The 18,239-nt window shown below is 41.0% G+C and overlaps 1 protein-coding gene across 1 annotated transcript in view; it reads left to right on the top strand.

Annotated features, from left to right (window-relative positions):
- GRB2 (growth factor receptor bound protein 2) overlaps positions 1–17,575 on the top strand; it is a 60,044-nt gene extending 42,469 nt beyond the window's left edge. Inside the window, exons 3-6 of the mRNA XM_066617054.1 lie at positions 9,202–9,299; positions 12,343–12,465; positions 13,591–13,759; positions 15,393–17,575. Of these exons, the coding sequence (XP_066473151.1) occupies positions 9,202–9,299; positions 12,343–12,465; positions 13,591–13,759; positions 15,393–15,578 (576 nt within the window). The 3' untranslated portion in view covers positions 15,579–17,575. The remainder of the gene's footprint in view (positions 1–9,201; positions 9,300–12,342; positions 12,466–13,590; positions 13,760–15,392) is intronic.
- The last annotated feature ends 664 nt before the right edge of the window (positions 17,576–18,239 follow it).

The following is an 18,239-nucleotide window of genomic DNA, read 5'->3' as shown; positions in this document are numbered from 1 at the left end:
AGAATGTGTCTAACCAGGGACTGATTTACACTGTTCCCTGCTTAAATGATCCATTCCTCATTTCCACAGTTAAATGGTGATTTAGTTTTGAGATTAGGAAGGATGTTCTGTTTTCTGTTTCCTTGATAACATCCTGAGCGCCATAGCTGGTTAACAAAAGGCTGGTGCTCTCAGGCTGCACTCATAGTAAACTCTGTTCTTTGTCTATTTGAATGTTCTGCTTCCTCTTTTTAAGAAAATGTTTATGGGGGGGAAGAGCTTATGGGATTTGACATGCTGCTATGATGAGAGTTGAGTTACTTGAAAAGAAACCTGTGCTATCAGAATGAAAAGCTGACATGTGAGTGAAAGAAACAAAAAGCAGTTAATACAAATGACTTGTCAGTTTGCGTTGTAACATTGAGGACAATAAGAACATAAGAACATCCCCACTGGATCAGGCCATAGGCCCATCTAGTCCAGCTTCCTGTATCTCACAGCAGCCCCACCAAATGCCCCAGGGAGCACACCTGATAACAAGAGACCTGCATCCTGGTGCCCTCCCTTGCATCTGGCATTCTGACATAACCCATTTCTAAAACCAGGGGGTTGTACATACGCATCATGGCTTGTAACCCGTAATGGATTTTTTCTCCAGAAACTTGCAAAAATACCGTTTTGAAAAGAGGCAATTAAAAACAAGATTATTGATTTTGATTTTGCTCCAAGTGGTGGTTGCTAATGCTTGATGTGTATACACTCCAGAAGGGTGTTGGTCTATAGCAGCAAAAACAGAGGCCTGTGGTACACTAAAGACTAGCAAATTTTATTTCAACAAACTTTCATAGACTGCAATCTACTTCAGCAGGTGCATGAACTGAAATTCTCAGCAAGAAGGTGTGTGTGCATATATATGCATGTTGCTATAGAAAGGAGAAAAAATGAAAGTGTGAATTAGCAAGGGGAAAATTTAATAAGACAGGTTTTTAACCAGTTTAAAATTATGTAAAATGAGCAAAGTGACAATTCACGATAACCTCATAGCAGTGCTAACAGAGCAGTCTTGTAGTCGAATGACATGCCTAACTACACTGACCCTGTATTAGTCAATCATAGAGGAAGAGGAAGGAAGAGGAGCTTTAAAAAAACCTAGAGGAGCAACTTTGTCTGCTCAGTGATGTGCCACTCCACACATGCACCAGCAGGGCTCTCTGAAACTCGAGTTAGGAGTGAAAAGGGCTCCAGTGACTTAAAGGTTTGAGAATGCTATCCCTAGATAATCTCTAAGAGATTTTCAATGAATTGTAGTTTCATCATGAAGTCAGTGGTGTCCCACAGAGATCTGGTGGTGTTTCTGGAATAAAAACTGAATAGAATCTATTTAGCCAGACATCCCTTTTGTGATGATACAAAGGCCTTGAAGCACTGAGGCAACCTGAGTTACCTGGCTTGAGTATTTTGGAGAGTAAATAGAAGGCCCTTAGTTGAGGACCAGATTGTGTCAGTGATTATTTAATTTTTTTACATCTGTAGGAAATACCTTCAACAGACTGTGTAGTTCATTCTAGTATTACTTAGTGGGGTCTCAAGATGATTGTCTGTTGAAAGTTATGTTGGAAAGTTGTGTCTTGGCCTCTGAATCATAAATCATATTTTTTCTTCTTGGTCTGCAGTAACCCTTCCAGAGGTCTGTAAAGTGAATGAGGGAAAACTACAAGCATTTTCTTTAACTTAAATGGTATTTTGTAGATCTTGATTAAGAACATATTCCACTTCTCCACCAAAAGTAGTTGACAAAACAGTTTATATAGCAAAATTAATAGATCAAACAATTTATTCATATTCATGTACCGCTGGGCCTTTCTTCATAGTTTATCACTGCTGAATCTCTCTCAGCCAATGTATATCTTGCCATTCACCTTATGGAAAAGGAACCAGAGTGCTTATACCCTCAAAAACATTTTTTTAAAAATCTGTATAATTACTGTCAGTGTGAAAATACCAATAAAAGCATTCAAGCATATCAAAACATTTATAAAAGCAATAAAACAGCCATTGGCAGAGAACTAACAAGCATCTGAAATGATGATGAAGGAGCAAACACAATAGCAAGCAAAAAGGTACTGCTGGAAGACAGAGGAAGGTTCAGTTAATTCAGCAAAAGTGGTTCCACAGATCTAGTGCTGATACAGGGAAGGCCCTTCCTCTCATCACCACCAGCCAAGTCTCAGATACTGGTGGCACTGGTAGAAGGCCCCCCCCCATATTTTCTCAGGGTGGACAGTCTCATGTGGAAGAAGGCAGTCCTTAAGATACCTCAGTCCTAAGCTGTAAAGGGCTTTAAAGGTCAAGACCAGCACTTTGACTTGAGACTGGATACAAATTGGCAGTCAGTGCAGGTACAGGAGAAGTAGTCCAACAGAGTTAAACTGCCTCACCCTATCGTTATACAGGCTGCTGCATTTTGCAGTAGACCAGCGATTGCCAAACCATGGCCCGCAGACCAGATCTGGCACAGTGCTGCATCCCTCCCCTGTGAGCAGCACTTACTATTCTGGCACGCTGCTCAGAAGAAGCTCCCCCGTCTCTGTTTAATGAGCATGTGGTCAGTCATATCTACACAGAAATCCAGGTATGTTGCCTGCTGGGGCTCTGGGCTACAGACACGACTGCCCAGAGCGTCATGCAACAAAGATGGAGGTGCTTCTTCTGTGGTAACTAATACTACCGGTAACTAATATAGTAAGGTCAAGGGAAGGCTCCCTCAGAAGGGTGTGAACCACTGCCAACTTTAAAGCTGCCAGCAGCACCCCTTCCCTCAGTGAAGAGAATTGCTCTCTCCACCCATTCAGCCAGTCCCTCCCTGGCAGGTCTAAGAAGCTGTATTGGATAAAGGTCAAGCAGGCAAATAGTTGACCTTCCACTCCAGATCACCCTGTTAGTGTCCTAAGGCTGTACAGCCTAGTGTACCCAAGGTTATAAAAAGTGGCCTCAGATTTGTTTTAGGGCAGTGCCTCTGCTGACTCAACTCTGATTTCAGTTGAATTTAAGGCATGTTCCTTACAACTTTAATGGTACAAAGGAATTTATGGCTCAGAAGCTGGAACATTGATCTGGGCTTGTAGTTAGGCAACTCCCCATTTGGAGAACCCCAAGATCTTTTTTGGGTGGGGGGATGGCACTGTTCAAGCCAGTCCTCATAGAATCCAACAAAAAGTGGCACCTGCTCTCAAGAAGATGAGACCAAACCCTCTTTTTTTATTCTTTCAGGCCCCCAACTTCATCAGCAAAACAGTCTTCCCTTTACCCAAAAGATAGCCTAATCGGCATGCTGCCCCTTGTGCACACTTAAAAGGACATCCAGATGACTATCAGCTGACCCGTGGATCATGATTTTTTTTTTTTCTCCTACTTCTCATAGTTCCAAGGGGGTGCATGTATTGATACACACTAACATAATCTTGGCCCAGGCATGTACATACAGGCAAGAGGCATGAGATTTGTTATTTTGCCACAGGCAAGCTATCAAGATATTGGAATGGAATTGGAATAATGCCTGGGATTACTGTAAGTGGAGTGTCTAACACAGCTGCGGATCACCTTAGCTAGCGTATGATTTGCCAGGCAGAAATGACTTAAGAAATCACCAAGTGAATGTCTTTGTCAAGGTTTACATGTCCAGGAGCATGCAAGATGGATGCATTGTCATAAATATGATCAGTAGGACTCCTGTGTATTTCTCCATTCCCTGCCATCAAGATGTCTGCAGATAAAGGAGTGCAAGGTAATGGTAATCAGTTGGAATCTCACCATGGTTTTGGTTTCCACACCTATGTCTAATGTTTAAAATCAACATACATACAATTACTGTAAGACTGGGCTGCCTCTTGCAAAGTCTAGTACTTCATTCTCAGCTAGGTCTGTTCCATTTAGCAGCCAAGAGGCTGCACAGTAAATACTAACTGCTGCTCCCTTCCATGCCCTTAACAAGGATTCCCTTAAAAACTTTGTCTCAATATTTTGTTCATCAGCCTACATGAACTCTTACTGAGTAGGGTTTCTTGTCAGCCCTCAAGGAAATGTGGCTACCATCAGGAGAAGGTAGCACTTAACCAGATCAATCATGATAAAGATTGTTTCTTTATGTCGCATTGTGTTGGAATTTGTCCTTGCAACCTTCTTCTCCAATCCCATGCATCCTAAGGAGAAGGGGATGGCATAAACTGCATGTGAAATTATAAAGTTTATCTTGATCAAACTTTGGAGGCAAGAAATTGAGGCTATGTGTATTATATAAGCAGTATTTTCTAGGCAAGAAGATTTCTAAGGCCACTTTGTTGAGGTGGCTTGAGGACAGCATTGTGGCAGTATACTGGACTCTGGACAAGGTTGCTTACCTACACATGCAACTGCATCAGCAACCTTTATGTTCTATGGAGATTTGTAGGTGGAGCATCCACATAAGCTTCTGTGTGCCTTTTCATAAAACAGGACACCATTGCTCTGTGGAGGTTGCATTTGTGAGAATGGCACATCAAAGTACTAAAATCCTGTGGTGTGGTTGATAACTGTACATCCACTCTGAAGGACTGCACTAATTCAATTAATCCTCAAGATGTGGATTGACCTGTTTCTGATCTGGTTGTTGGGCAGCAGGTGCATGGGGGTCCTGCGAATACCACCAGACACCACCTCAAGTACTACTAGTGGTACCCATACTACTGGTTGAAAAACACTGGTTTATGGTAATCCACCTATCTGACATGAGTACATGTCTTGGCTTCTTGCATAGGCATACATAAAGGAAGCAGACAGGGACAGAGATGTCCTTTTCTATTTATCATAGTTCAGTTCGAATTTGAACAGTTACCACATTGGTTTCTGTGGTCTGGCACTGGTACTGCTGGGTTTACAGGAAGGCTCCAAATCTACCCTGCTTCCACCAGGAGGAGGCGTTTTCCTGGTGGTGCAGCCTGCCTTCAAACCTCTCTTGAGAATGGGAAATTGTGCTGAGTGAAAATTTCTGACCTTTTTAACCTATGCGAAAGAATCCTCTATGGTACTTTCTACAGATACATTATTAGTTTGGAATGATGAAAAGAGTATTTGTTGGAGTGCAAGGGGTACATGCTGAAATGGAGCCCAGTCCAGTGACAATAACTTCTAGAGATTTTTGGCTGTTAAACTGAGAAGGGGGGAGTTGAATTCCATATTTGATATGTAGATTCTGCAACTGCAAACATCAGTGTGTTTTAATTTGCATATGATATAGTTGTGTAAATCTGAACTATTAAGTACAGGCATGCCCCTGTATCTGCAAGCCCCCTGCAGATAGGTCAGTCTGCGAATACAGGGCATACCCCCCACCCTCCAGAGGCAAGGGGAACTATGTTCTCTTTACCTCCAGAGGGTGTTCTGAGACCCGCAGAGGCCGTGTGTATCTGCGTACAGCCTCTGCAGGCCTCAAAATGATTCTTACAGAGAAAAAGGTTAGCTCTGGATTTATCACAAAACCAGAAATAATGTTTTTAGCACTTTATAAGGCATTCTGAAGCCAGGGGAGGGGGGGAGGTACAGATCCAATCTGCAGTTAACTGAAACTGCAGATACAGGATCTGCAGATACATCTCCCCTATGTTGAACCTGCCTCCATGCACAGTTTTTCCTCAACAGTGAGGGCTAGAAACTTGGTTTTAAAAGTAAAAACACAGGATGTGGGATTGGATTTTGTGGGTCAGAGTACAAGTCAGGTAGATATTTAGGTTCTCTTGATTTCTCAATTTAGCATTTGGCAGTGAGATTGACATATGCAGTTCTGGTTCATGAAAGTAGGAGACTGAGAACCTTTTCTGTTTTTTAGCTATTGCAGAAGAGCTGCTTTTTCTTCATTACTATGGGAACAGAGGAATTTGCATTGATAAGGGATCTTTTATCAAACTAGGAAACTGACAGGCTGTAGTCCTGAGCCTCTTGCTATTCCTGCAATGTGAGGCTTGATACAAACTGAGGTCATTGTATGAAAGCCTTGGTGTCTGCTATAAGTATCTTTCCTCTCAAGCACAAATATTCCAGCATTAAAAAACACAGTTGCTTTATTTCCCATCAACAAAATTGAGAGTTCTCAATTATCTAAACATGATTTAAACTGTCTTACTAACTAGAGAATGATTTTTGCTGTACAAAGTGTGACAGCACTCTTGTAGTATGTAGCATATAGTACAAACAATTTTATACAAAACATTCTTGAAAACCTGTAGTAATTCTTTTTTTAGAAAGGAGCCCTATAAAATGTGTGGGGGGGGATGTATATACGATAGCTATTTCAGTAGATTTAAAATGAGCACCACCATGAAAATTTTTACACTGAAGACACCAGCATCTCACACAGTCACCATCTTCACCATCCCTCTTGATTTTTCCTAAAAGTAAAAGATGTGACTGTTCAGTCAAGAAAAGTTGTCTTTAATCCTTGAAATATCTTATCTCTTGAGGTACTTAATTTCTAGAAGCAAGGTTACTAAAAAACTAAAATGTTTTAAGTGGGTGACCATTAAAACAGATTAAATGCTCTTGAGAGCATATTGATTTGGTTTTAAACAGAGGGTCATGTGTATAGAAGCCTTTGCATATTTGAACCACTCTGGCTTCCCAAGGACACATGATATGTGAATTGTACCATTTGCTTGATCAGGTTTTGTGATATGAAGGCTTTTTGGGGTGTGTGTGTATTGAAATAGACCTGGATGGTGCCTTCCTAGAGCAAATGGCCATATTTTTAAAAGAAGAGAAATGAGGTAGTTCAGAATGCCTCTGGGAGAGTCATCGGGCTTGGGGGAGGGTGAATGCCTGCTGCCCAGGGCCACTTGTTCCCCTGGATCCCCCACTAGGTACAGCACTGTGCTGAAACCTGTGAATAACCAAATCCATAGGTCTGGGTCCTTGCCTGACCTCCAGATGCAACCAGAAGGCATATCTGTGAGGTCAGGTGGAGCCCTCCACTGCAGGTTCGGAGCCCATGGTGAATCAGATCTGCGGGTTCTGAACACGCATATTAAAAGGCCCATCTGTCTAATGATTAGACAATATTCTAATTAGATAGTCTAATAATTAGATAATTAATAGTCTAATCATCAGGGATGGGTGAGTCCAGCTTGACTTGTTGAGTCGTGAGTCTCTGTCCCCTGCAACTCTACTCAAACAAGTCCTAATGGGCAGACTTCGAGTTGCCCAGACTGTTTTTATGACTCAAAAAGACTCAAGTTTCAAGTTGTTCCCTTTTAAAAAGCTCGCTGCAGCTCCATGGGGGGCGGCGGCGGGAACTAGGCTGCTGCTGGGCTGTGTGTGCTTTGCTCTTTAACGTTCCCCTGATGTCCCCACCCATCCTATCTAAGGCAGCAGTGTATAATGTGCTGATCATTCCCTTCCCCCATACCTCCCCACCCCCTCCACATCATGGGCACTGCAGGAAGGAAGGGCGCATCCCAGCTCAGCAAAGTGGTATGGCACACAATGGGATGGGCCAAGGGAGGCTAGAGAGACATGCTGCTCAGGTGAAGTGACTGTCAGTTCCAGGCATGGATGAAAGAAAGGGTGTTCTTGGGACCAAAGTACCCACTATCCAGGCGCACAGTAATAATAGCCTAACTACCAGCCTCACAGCCTAGACATGGGAGAACCTTCTGCATGTTGAGCAAGCAGCAGCACACAGTCATGAACGACACACCTCAGGTCTGCAACCTGCTTCACTAAGCTGCCTGCCATTGTGTGTTGCGCCACTCAGAGACACCTGACTTGTCGTGTGGACCGGAGGAGTCAGGGGATTTACTTGACCTACCCCAGCCCTCTTCTCCTGCTTGCAAAACCCATGTCCCTATGATGAAAAAGGCTGTTCCTGTCCCCCTCCCACTCGCAGAGGTGCAATGGATTGTCTGCGGTAGAAGAAGCGCCTCCCTCCCTTGGGTTCTGTACACGTGCAGAACCCTCATGTGGATTACCGAGCCAGCTAAAAAGGATACTTCTGCAAAAGTTGTTACAAGTTCTGCATCAGGAAATCCTGCAAGTTTTTAAGCCCAAACTAAAAATAATTAACCATTTTGCTCCACCTTCCAGTCCCTGTCTCTGAACATAACATACCCTGGTGCAGGTTGCTGGAGCTGCTATTTGCACACACAAAGTTCGGCTTCTGATCAGCACAAGATATTTTTTGGGTGAGATGGAGGCAGTGCAACCTGCAGCAGTTCGTAGGAGACTTGAGTCTCCCAAGCCAATGGCAACTCACGAGTCGGGGTCCCTGACTTGAGTGTTTTGCCATGTCATTGGTGTGGGTGAGTTGAGTCTCCATGAATCGGTGAAAAATGCTGTTTTTCGCAACTCAGACTTAAGTCACGTGACTCAAGTTCCCATCCCTGCTAATTGTGTTCTCTCCATGTAATTTATGAAGACTTTTGTTGTAAAGATATTTTTTCTAATTGTTAGGAATGTAATTAAAAAAGTACATGTGCAAGAATTGTACTTCTGGTTTTCTGCTGAATGTTTTTTCCTCCTAGAAAAGGAACTCCTCAGGGGAGATGCAATATAGGAGTAAAGTTCTTTCATTTTTTCAGCTAAAGAGGTGTGCAAGTTCCCTTTTGGGATGAGACTAACAGAGTATAAAGCAAAAGTGTCACTTGCTTATTCTGAATTACTTTATTATGTGAAAGTTTGGAGAGGGAATGTTAGCAATGTGAGGAGTTTAAAAAGCCATTTGCAGGCTAGCAGAATTGAGGCTTGACATGATTTGACTATGGTCAAAATAAGCTACAAAGTGGTTTTATATAGATATTTAATAAAGCTTAGCATTGTATGTGGATGATGTGTTGGTCTCTTACCCTATCCAAATAGACCCCATTAATTCCACATTTCATAGGAAGTGTCAAGTTAGGACTGCTTTCAGATCTCTGGTTTGCTTTGGCTAAGGAATAAAAGCCTAAATATGGAATTGATGGGTTGAGTTTTTATTTGTCCTACAGAGCTGTCTAACCTAGAAGGATAAGTTACTTCCTCACTTTTGTCCATTTTGGATATTGGAGGAAGATGAAAGAACTTGGAAACTAGCTATTTGTTGTTAAAACAGGTTTAACTACTGGTGGATCAACAGCATATTAACCAGTTAACTTTTAACAGTTAACAACATATTAACCAGTAAACCATATTAACTTTGTCTCTCTTCTCCCCACCTTCCAGGTTTTGAATGAAGAATGTGATCAAAATTGGTACAAGGCAGAACTCAACGGCAAAGATGGCTTCATTCCAAAAAATTATATAGAAATGAAACCACATCCGTAAGTAAAAGATCAATATTTCTTTATGTATCTGGTATACTTATTGCTTGAGTAATTGTACAAGGGTTCATAGAAGTGTTGGTGCTTTTGCAGAAAATCATGAAGGACTTAAAAGAAGTCAGACTTGCACTGCACTTTTTTCTAAAATTCACAGCAGGGTGTGACTATTTGGTGGGTTGTGGGAGGATTTGATAGCCACCACCATAAAACAAAGATGACCAAGTTGTGGTGGTATAATTTCTCCTTTTTAAAAAAAAAAAAAAGAAACTGTTCAGGTTCTTGGTACATCTAACTCCCTCGTGTAGCAAATTGGTGCATAATCTAGCCAAAACTAGGCACTTGCAAGCCGTGTAGATGTTTACACAAGATATTAAGCACGTATACCAAGAACACTTCTTTCTGATGAAAGTTATCTGTGCAACTGTGTGTCAGTAGCACCATTCAAACATATTGTTACTGTACTATGAGTGGCTAAGGTACCAGCAAGTTAATTATTACAAAATGAAACTGGAAGAGATTATGTTTAGACTTTTTCTACATGCCAAACTCTGGAAGACTGTACATCTGGATTTAGATGCATATCTTTTTGTGTGTTTGGGACTCTAATACAGAGGAGGTCTGCTATTTACAGTCTCATCTCTTGCCCTATTTTAGGTTATAAGCTTAAACATTTTCAAAATTGGACTAAAACATTTATTTATTTATCACATTTTTATACCATCCTTCCTCCAAAGAGCTCAGGGTGGTGTACACAGCTGCTCCCCTCCTGTTGTCCTCACAACAACCCTGTGAAGTACGTGAGGCTGAGACAAAGTGACTGGCCCAAGGTCACCCAGGAAGCTTTGTGGCTGAGGGGGGGATTCGAACCTGGATCTTCCAGGTCTTCCTCCCCAACCACTGCACCATCCTGGCTTTCATGGCAATAGTAACTTTAATAGTATTAAAAGTAATAAAATAGTATTAAAGTATTAAAAATAGAGACATAGAAATAGTCATTTAATAGTAATAGTAAAATAACAGAGTCATTTTCTTGTTTAATTCCAAAGACCTGTGCAGGTAGAAATACCTTGTGAACCACAGTTATTGTACTTTGAAATGAGAGCAGATTACGTTGGCATGGTTCCAAGAGAGTAGTAGGTGTTTGATGATAAACTTGGGGTGACTGTACTCTAGGAGCTTTTCCACCTGAGTAATCTCCCATCACGGAAGAAATGTACTTTTAGGCTTCACACATTGGCTTAGAGAGCCCCCAGTTTGAAGAATCTCTGCCCTTCAAAGCAGTGTGTAATTTTTTGCCTTTGAAATAGTTTCCTTTGCACATTGGCGTGGTTTTAAAACTGACTGACTCCAGTATTATGGAATTCTGCCGACATTGCATATACCAACATGCTTCACCATGCTGATTCTGAGCTCTGTACAGTATGGCTCCATAGAGACTGGCCACAAATATATTCAGAGGTTCCTTGGTGGTGATTAGCTGAAACTGTGACTGCTAAGTTGCTGTGCCAGAGACTTAGGTCTAAAGAGCAGGGGACTCTTCCTGAGAGATTTGCTGTGAAGCCCATGCATACCAGCCTATTTAGTTTTTCAGAAAGTAGCTCCTAGCTCCCTTTCCTTGAAGAGCCACTGATTTTATTTCTTGGGGTGAGAGGAGAAGAAAATGTCTAAATATAAAAAGTAGTTCTGTGAGTTGTCTAAATTGGGTGTGCTGGCAGCTATATCCAGGGGAAATTAAGGGAGCACCCCAGAATATATGCAAAGATTTGTACATACAGGTGGGGCCTCCATATCTGTGGATTCTGTATCCGAGGATCTGGCTCAACTTGAGCTCTCTGGACCTGTGCTCCAGTCACCTCTGGGGGATTTCCTCAGACCCCCCCCCCTCCACCCCCAAAGATATTTAAATCCATGGTTTTGGCCCCTTTAAACTCCCTGAAGTCAACTAGAACTGAGCTCCAGTCGCCTCCAAAGGGTTTTCTGAAGCCCCCAGAGATTGTCCACGTCTGCCTGTGGCCTCTGTGGGCTTCAGAATGGCTCTTTCCCTCCAGAAACTGGAAGTTGCGTTTTTTGGCCAAGATGGCCATTCTGAAGCCCACAGAGGCCATGGGCAGACACACAACCTCTGCAGACTTCAGAAGGCCCTACAGAGGTGACTGGAGCACAGCTCTTGTTGCCTTCAGGGAGTTTAAAGGGGCCGAAACTGTAGATTTCATTATCCATGGGGGGGGGGTAGTGTCTGAGATCCCTCCATGGATGTTGAGGCCCCACCTGAATTGTAAATTTGTGACCTGTGGACTCATACCTATACTGTCTGAATTGCTAATACAGTATACTTGAAGGAAATCTATAAATACTTTTTGAAAAAAAATTAGCTGTATTATGCAGCAAATATAAAGATGTAGTCCGGTTTGTGACAATTTGTGTATTGTATGTGAAAATGGTATTTAAGAATGAACAGATACAGCTTTTTTGGTGACTTTTTTTACTTTTATCTGAGTAAGCCTGAAGGTGTATTACAATCCAGAGACCCTAGCTAGCCATTGTCATCCCCCCAATAGTTCATCAAAGTAATCGTTAACAGTTTATTCAGAATGAAAACTTTGGAGATATTGAACTAGTATTTGAATCCATGAGGGCCCATACAAAGTCCATGCATACCATATATCCCTCAATCACTGTTCTTCTGGTTTGGTTGCAAATTGAATTTTTTTTTTTTTACAGAAATGTTTGCTGCCAGGAATTGGCAGCAAACTACTTGTGGATTCTAGGAGAAATTCTGTGAGCAAAAACACATTAGACTTAATACCAGAAATGTATGAGAGACTTTCTGATAATTGCAGCAATTGAGGGGTCATCTTGGGACCCCAGCATCCTGGGATGGGTGTTTTCCCTACTGAATTCCCCCATAGCATCTTTTTACTCCCATAGTTACTATTTGTTTCAATTGGTTATATCTGTCAAAATTGCTTTTCAGCTATGTGTATAGCCAAGTTTGCCTTTCCTTGAAGTCTGATTCAAGGTTAATTTTCCACTGTTTGCACAGGTGGTTTTTTGGTAAGATTCCCCGAGCAAAGGCTGAGGAGATGTTGGGCAAACAGAGACATGATGGTGCCTTCCTCATCCGGGAGAGTGAGAGTGCTCCTGGGGACTTCTCCCTCTCTGTCAAGTGAGTACTGAAGTATAGGTGACTAATAACTGCATTCTGTTCTCAAACCCCAAATTCCCTAATTTATTTCTCCAGTTTGCATGATCAGTTTCTGTCACAGAATGTGGTGCTTTTTTCCTGACTGCAAAATCTGGATTTTTGTGCGTGTGGTTAGCAGTGGTTTGACTACCATAATGTAGGATGATTACTGGTTGATCTGCTTGCTCTCTTTCTGCTACTGAATGCTTTCCTTCTGGAAAATCTAACTTTGCAGCTTTCTGCCCCAGGAATGGTGAGGTTGATGGAAAATACCTTTCAAAAATGCAAACTCACACAGTCCCTAGGAAATCTGGTATTCTTGACCCCAACCACTCCTTATGTGGGGAAAAAGGTTGACTTAAAGTGTGTTGAGTAATCCATTTTTGGGGTCTTGGGAATGCTCTTTTGGTTTCATTATGTTACTGCTGTTGCTTTAATCTTAAATCTTATCTCACAAGGTAGCGAAGTTTAGCTACGAAACTGAGTATACAACAAAAAAATGCATACTCTGCTGATTTTCCTCTGCACATTTTTATTTTGCATAGTCCTGTTACGATTTAAGTTCCCCCAAATAAGATTATCTTGCAGTGCAGGAGTATTTCCTAGCCACCCAAGTCTCAAAATTCAGTGATGCTTTTGTTCTGAACTCCAGAATTAGTTCTCATTAACATGTTAAGATTTGTGTTTGAGCTTCCCAGAAAACTCATCCCATATGTAGTAGTAGTTAAGCCTTTGGTATAAACTAGAACACCAGAAATTAGAGACAACCAGAAAAAAACAATGAACAAACTCTTGATTTTGAACAGTCTGTGTCCTTATTGCAAAAACCCATGCATGTATTTATAAGCATTGATCGTCATTGTCTGGCACTGATATCTCATAGCACAGTACTGCCATCTCTTGTTCAAGAATCCTTTAAATCCATCTCTGCAAACCACTGGCCAGGTTCTCTTAGCCATGGTTCTCCTACTGGTTCTCTTAGCCATGTATATCTACAAACATATATTTGCTTGTAGCACAAGACAACCATCCTGTTCATGTGTATGGCATTCAGAATTAAAGAAGTTGAATAAGTCCACACATGTTCTTCTCTTTCTTCCTTCTTAGGTTTGGAAATGATGTGCAGCACTTCAAGGTGCTTCGAGATGGGGCTGGCAAGTACTTCCTCTGGGTGGTAAAGTTCAATTCTCTGAATGAGTTAGTAGACTATCACAGATCAACTTCGGTCTCCAGGAATCAGCAGATATTCCTCCGGGATATTGAGCAGGTGCCTCAGGTAAGTGAGAATGAGTTCTACCATCTCCATTTTCTAACTTCTAAGCTAACCTAACATATCGTGTATTTCCTCAGTAATGATAAAAATTGTGTTCATGTTCTTGAGCTTTTTACGAGTTATCCATATCTGATAAATACAGATGTGCTGTATTTATCAGCATGTGTGCCCTGTTCAGACAAACAGAACCTTTCCTATTATGCATTTCCGTCCTATTGAACATTTGTTGGTGATCTATTCTGTAGGAAGCTTGTTCACACTTCTACATGTTTAGTCTGTCAGTGCTATTTTCAGATAATTCTGTTCATATAAACAAAAGCTGAGATTCCAGATGGATGAAGGTAATGGTCTGTAGAACTAGTTGGTTCACTAGTTTTGGCAAGTTTTTTTGTTTTTAAAGGGATTTAAATTTGGACTTTGGTATCAGTAGATTCCTGTATCCACAGGGAGTTCCAGTACAGGGATCCAAATATATAGTGCAAAGCTCAATTTCATTAACAGTGAAGTCCTGTGCATGTTTACTCAGAAGTAAATCCCACTTCGTTTAATGAGGCTTATTCCCAGGTAAGGCTGTTTTGGAGTGTACTGCAAGATAATAAAAGAGGAGAAAGTGAGGTGTGTATATATGAAACCAAGCAGACTCCTTAAGACTGACTTTTTAGTCAGCAGTTTTGAGTTTGTGTACAGGTATTTCCATGAAATATCAGTTTTTTGTGAAAATACAGTCAGGTTGCATCTTACACCAGGTTTACATTTCTGAAGTCAGTGTATAAGGTGTATAGTTCAAAGCTACCTTAAATCCAAAAAATGTACTGTTTCTTTAAAAGCTAGAATTGTACTAAGATGACTGAAGGAACAGTAGATTTGTTCTCCCATCTCACACTTACTCAGTGTCATTTACTCAGTGAGTGGAATGGCAGGAAGAATAACCTGCACTATTTAAACTGTTCTCTATCTTTTTTTGCCAAGTGGGAATACTTGAATTCATGCAAATTAAAGGTGTGTGTGATGTAACCTGACTTTACTGATAAAATTCACTGCCTAAAATGAATCTTGTACAAAAGTGATGCATTTCTGATGCACATCTTAAAGCCATATTTATCACATTGCCAAAATCTGAGCCTAGATAGCATGAATGCATAAACTTTAACAATTGAGAAATGAAGTTGGCAGTTTTTTTAGTGCAATGTATCTTTTTAAAAAAAACCTATACTTTTTTAGTTGCAAGATCAAATCTTGATATAATGTTCAGTATGAAGTAAGCAAATCTATTGCAGTTTGTGTTTCTCAAAGTAGTGGTATATCTTTGTGTGCCAGGGTTATCTATGAGTTTTATTATTATTAAAGAAAGCAACTTCTGTCTGTCTAAACCAGGGGTGCCCCAAACCTGACCAAGGGGTTATTTGCTGCCCTCGAGGACCCTCAATCCTGCCCTCAAGGAGCTCCCAATTTATTCAAATTTTACATGTAAATCAATTCTTTTTTTCCTGGCTCCCAGTTAGAGAGATAATGTGGCCCTCCTGCCAAAAAGTTTGGACACCCCTGGTATCAGCTTGAAAAAGCTTGGTCTCCCCAAAATGGAATAAAATGAGATGTTCATAGCATCAGTAACTCACTTTGTTTTTTTTATTTGCAGCAACCCTTGTACGTTCAGGCTCTTTTTGATTTCGACCCTCAGGAAGAAGGAGAGCTGGGCTTCCGTCGTGGAGACTTTATCCAGGTCCTTGACAATTCTGACCCCAACTGGTGGAAGGGAGGCTGCCATGGACAAACAGGCATGTTTCCACGCAACTATGTGACCCCAGTGAACCGGAACATCTAAAACAAATTATTAAAGATTATTTAAGGAAACAAGAGAAACAGTAAAGTACACATTCAGAGTCTAACTGCAGCCAGTGATCTCCAGTCATCAGGCCATAAAATCTGAGTCACCTCTCTGCACGAGGGGAAACATTTTTTTGCTCAGTATGGAACTTTGTGGGGAAGGGCAGGAGAAGGGTCCAACTTCTGCGCCAAAACTTACCTTTTAAATTAAGTAGATATTAAGTTTTCTTCAGTTGCTCCTGGGTGGCGCCTTTTGTTCACTCGTCCTTTATCCCCCAGCAATGATACACCAGTTCATCGGTGCATGAAGTTTTAATGCTTTATAAAGTCCATGCTATGCCACTTACAGGAAGAGGGGGAGACAACGCTGGTGTTTGCTGTTTATACAAACAGTCTTCACGAAGGAGAGAAGAACCAAATCCACTACCCAGACTTTTTTAAAAAAACAACACATGCATGCACACACACATCCCAATTCTGCTTCTGCCTTCAGTGTTTATCCTGGGAAAGATTGGATCTTACATTTTTTTTTCCTAGATAACCTTCCATTTGAAATCCCAGCAGCTCCAAAAGAGAGGGATTCTGGTGAGGGGTTCTACCCCCCCCCCCCACCACACACACACACAAGTTGCAGGGCTGTCTTGAGAAATTCTAAACTACAGCCAGATCATGTTTTTATTAACCATGAATACAGCTTTTTATTTTTTCTAAAGTGGTTGAGCACATTCTTGTATTGCTTTTTTCCATTAGTGCCTTTCCCTTATTTTTTTACGTTAAAAGGACAGTTCAGAGCTCTTTTGGATTTTTCCTGTTTTGTGTCAATATTTCAGGCGTTGAATGATAGTTTTATTAATACAAAGACATTCATAAACAGATTGGAGCTTTAAAACATATTCAAGCATCTGATATTCTTCATTACCAAGTGGGGAAAAGCATTAACATGTCCTGTAAGAGACAGGGTTAGGACCTGCAGCCGTGGCCCTTGAGAGAAAAGGAAGATCTCGTTTGAATTCATGAATGGGGGAGCTCCTGTATGATGGAGGCTGAATATTCTGGAATGTCTGTGAAAAGTACATTGTGTTTGCGGTTTTTTCCAGTGATTGCAGGGTACCCTCAAATTGTGCTTAATTATGTAATATTTTGGAATGTTTAAAGATGATGCTTAGTGATAAGCAATCTAGTGTCCCTTTGCAGCTGCCTGGTACATAATTACAATCATTGACCAGTTCTTAAAATGAAGGAATTGGTATCTTTGAACTCGAGCAGTTCCCTAACTTCTCATGCCAGTGTTATCATAGTTGGAGAATCATGTTTCTAATTTCCAGTTCACAGCAGGCTGTTGGGGGGATGGGACTATTTCAGCCCACTATTTCCCAGTAATAGTATTCACTAATACCATTCATGATTTTATGAATGGATTTGGACTAAGATGGGAGTGAAAAAACTGCAGAGCTCTTTGTGCCAATACTCACCTTTATTTCCTTTTGCGGAGCCATATGGCTGAAACTTTCATCCTAACAACAAATCCCAAAGCCACCACAGAGATCTCCTGTTCCGCCCAACTGGAGACATTCCTGTGTTGGCGGGTGCCTTTTTTATACTAAGTGTTACAAATGTGTTATTCCTGAGATGGACTCTGCCTTACACTTCAGTTTCTCCAGCAGATGAAAGCAAATGCTATCCTGTAGTGTTAATTTCTCCTTTCCTTGCTAGCTCTCTTCTCTCCCCCGAACCTTTCCTTATTTTTAAGATGTTTGGAAAAGGAATCTATGGCATTCTACACTTGGACCATTTGATTGTTTTCTTATTTTGAAATTGGTGTATATCATGCAGCCTTGCAGACATAATGTCTTGTGTGTGTATATATATATATTAAAAACAAATCAGTGTTTAAATAAAAAAGACCTATGTACGTAATCCTTTAATTCTGCAGCAGCATTTGGTAGATAGTAATTAACTGTGAATAATAAATATACAGTAAATTCTTCACTTGAATATTGGTGTCTTTTTTTTTTTTCTATTTTATTAAGCCATAACCAAGCCTAAAGGATCAGTGGAGGTTCTGTAGCTTTAGGAGTGTTTTTCACTGAGCCAAAACTTCAGCTGTTTTTTAGTTTGGATTTCTGTCACCCAGTAGGATATAGGTAAGTAACAACTAAGATCACAAAACCAAACACAAATGACAAGTGTATTAAAATAACATCGAATTTCTCTCCAGTATATGCTGATCTTAAATTCTGCATCACTTCCAGAACATGCTCACACTTTAAGAAGCCACACTTCAGAATATCCCTGAATTTATGTGTTCAAGGTTTATACTGGATGACTAAAGGGTACTAATCAGAGGCTACCTTTTGAGAATCTGTGTGTGTGTGTGTGTGTTAAAGACCTGGAATCCATCTGTGTTCAGTAGCCTAATGGCTTCAGTTGGCGGTCAGGTAACTATACTGACTTGGTCTCAAGGCCTGCACGCTGTTCACTATTTGGTTGAATACTTTTAGCATAAAATCAGTGCTAGAGTAACTCTGCACAGTCTAATCCAAGATCAGTTTTTGCTAACATAGAAGTAGAGAGTTTGAAGCTTGCAAACCCAAAGTTTGTGTCAATACAATACAAGTTTGAGCACAGCAGGCTTCTTCCTCCTCCCTCCCCTCCCCCA

The sequence above is a fragment of the Tiliqua scincoides genome, chromosome 2 (genome assembly GCF_035046505.1).
Source record: "Tiliqua scincoides isolate rTilSci1 chromosome 2, rTilSci1.hap2, whole genome shotgun sequence".
Classification (NCBI taxonomy): domain Eukaryota; kingdom Metazoa; phylum Chordata; class Lepidosauria; order Squamata; family Scincidae; genus Tiliqua; species Tiliqua scincoides.
The sequence above is the reverse complement of the archived record's forward strand: the minus strand, read 5'-3'. Positions and strand labels throughout refer to the sequence as shown.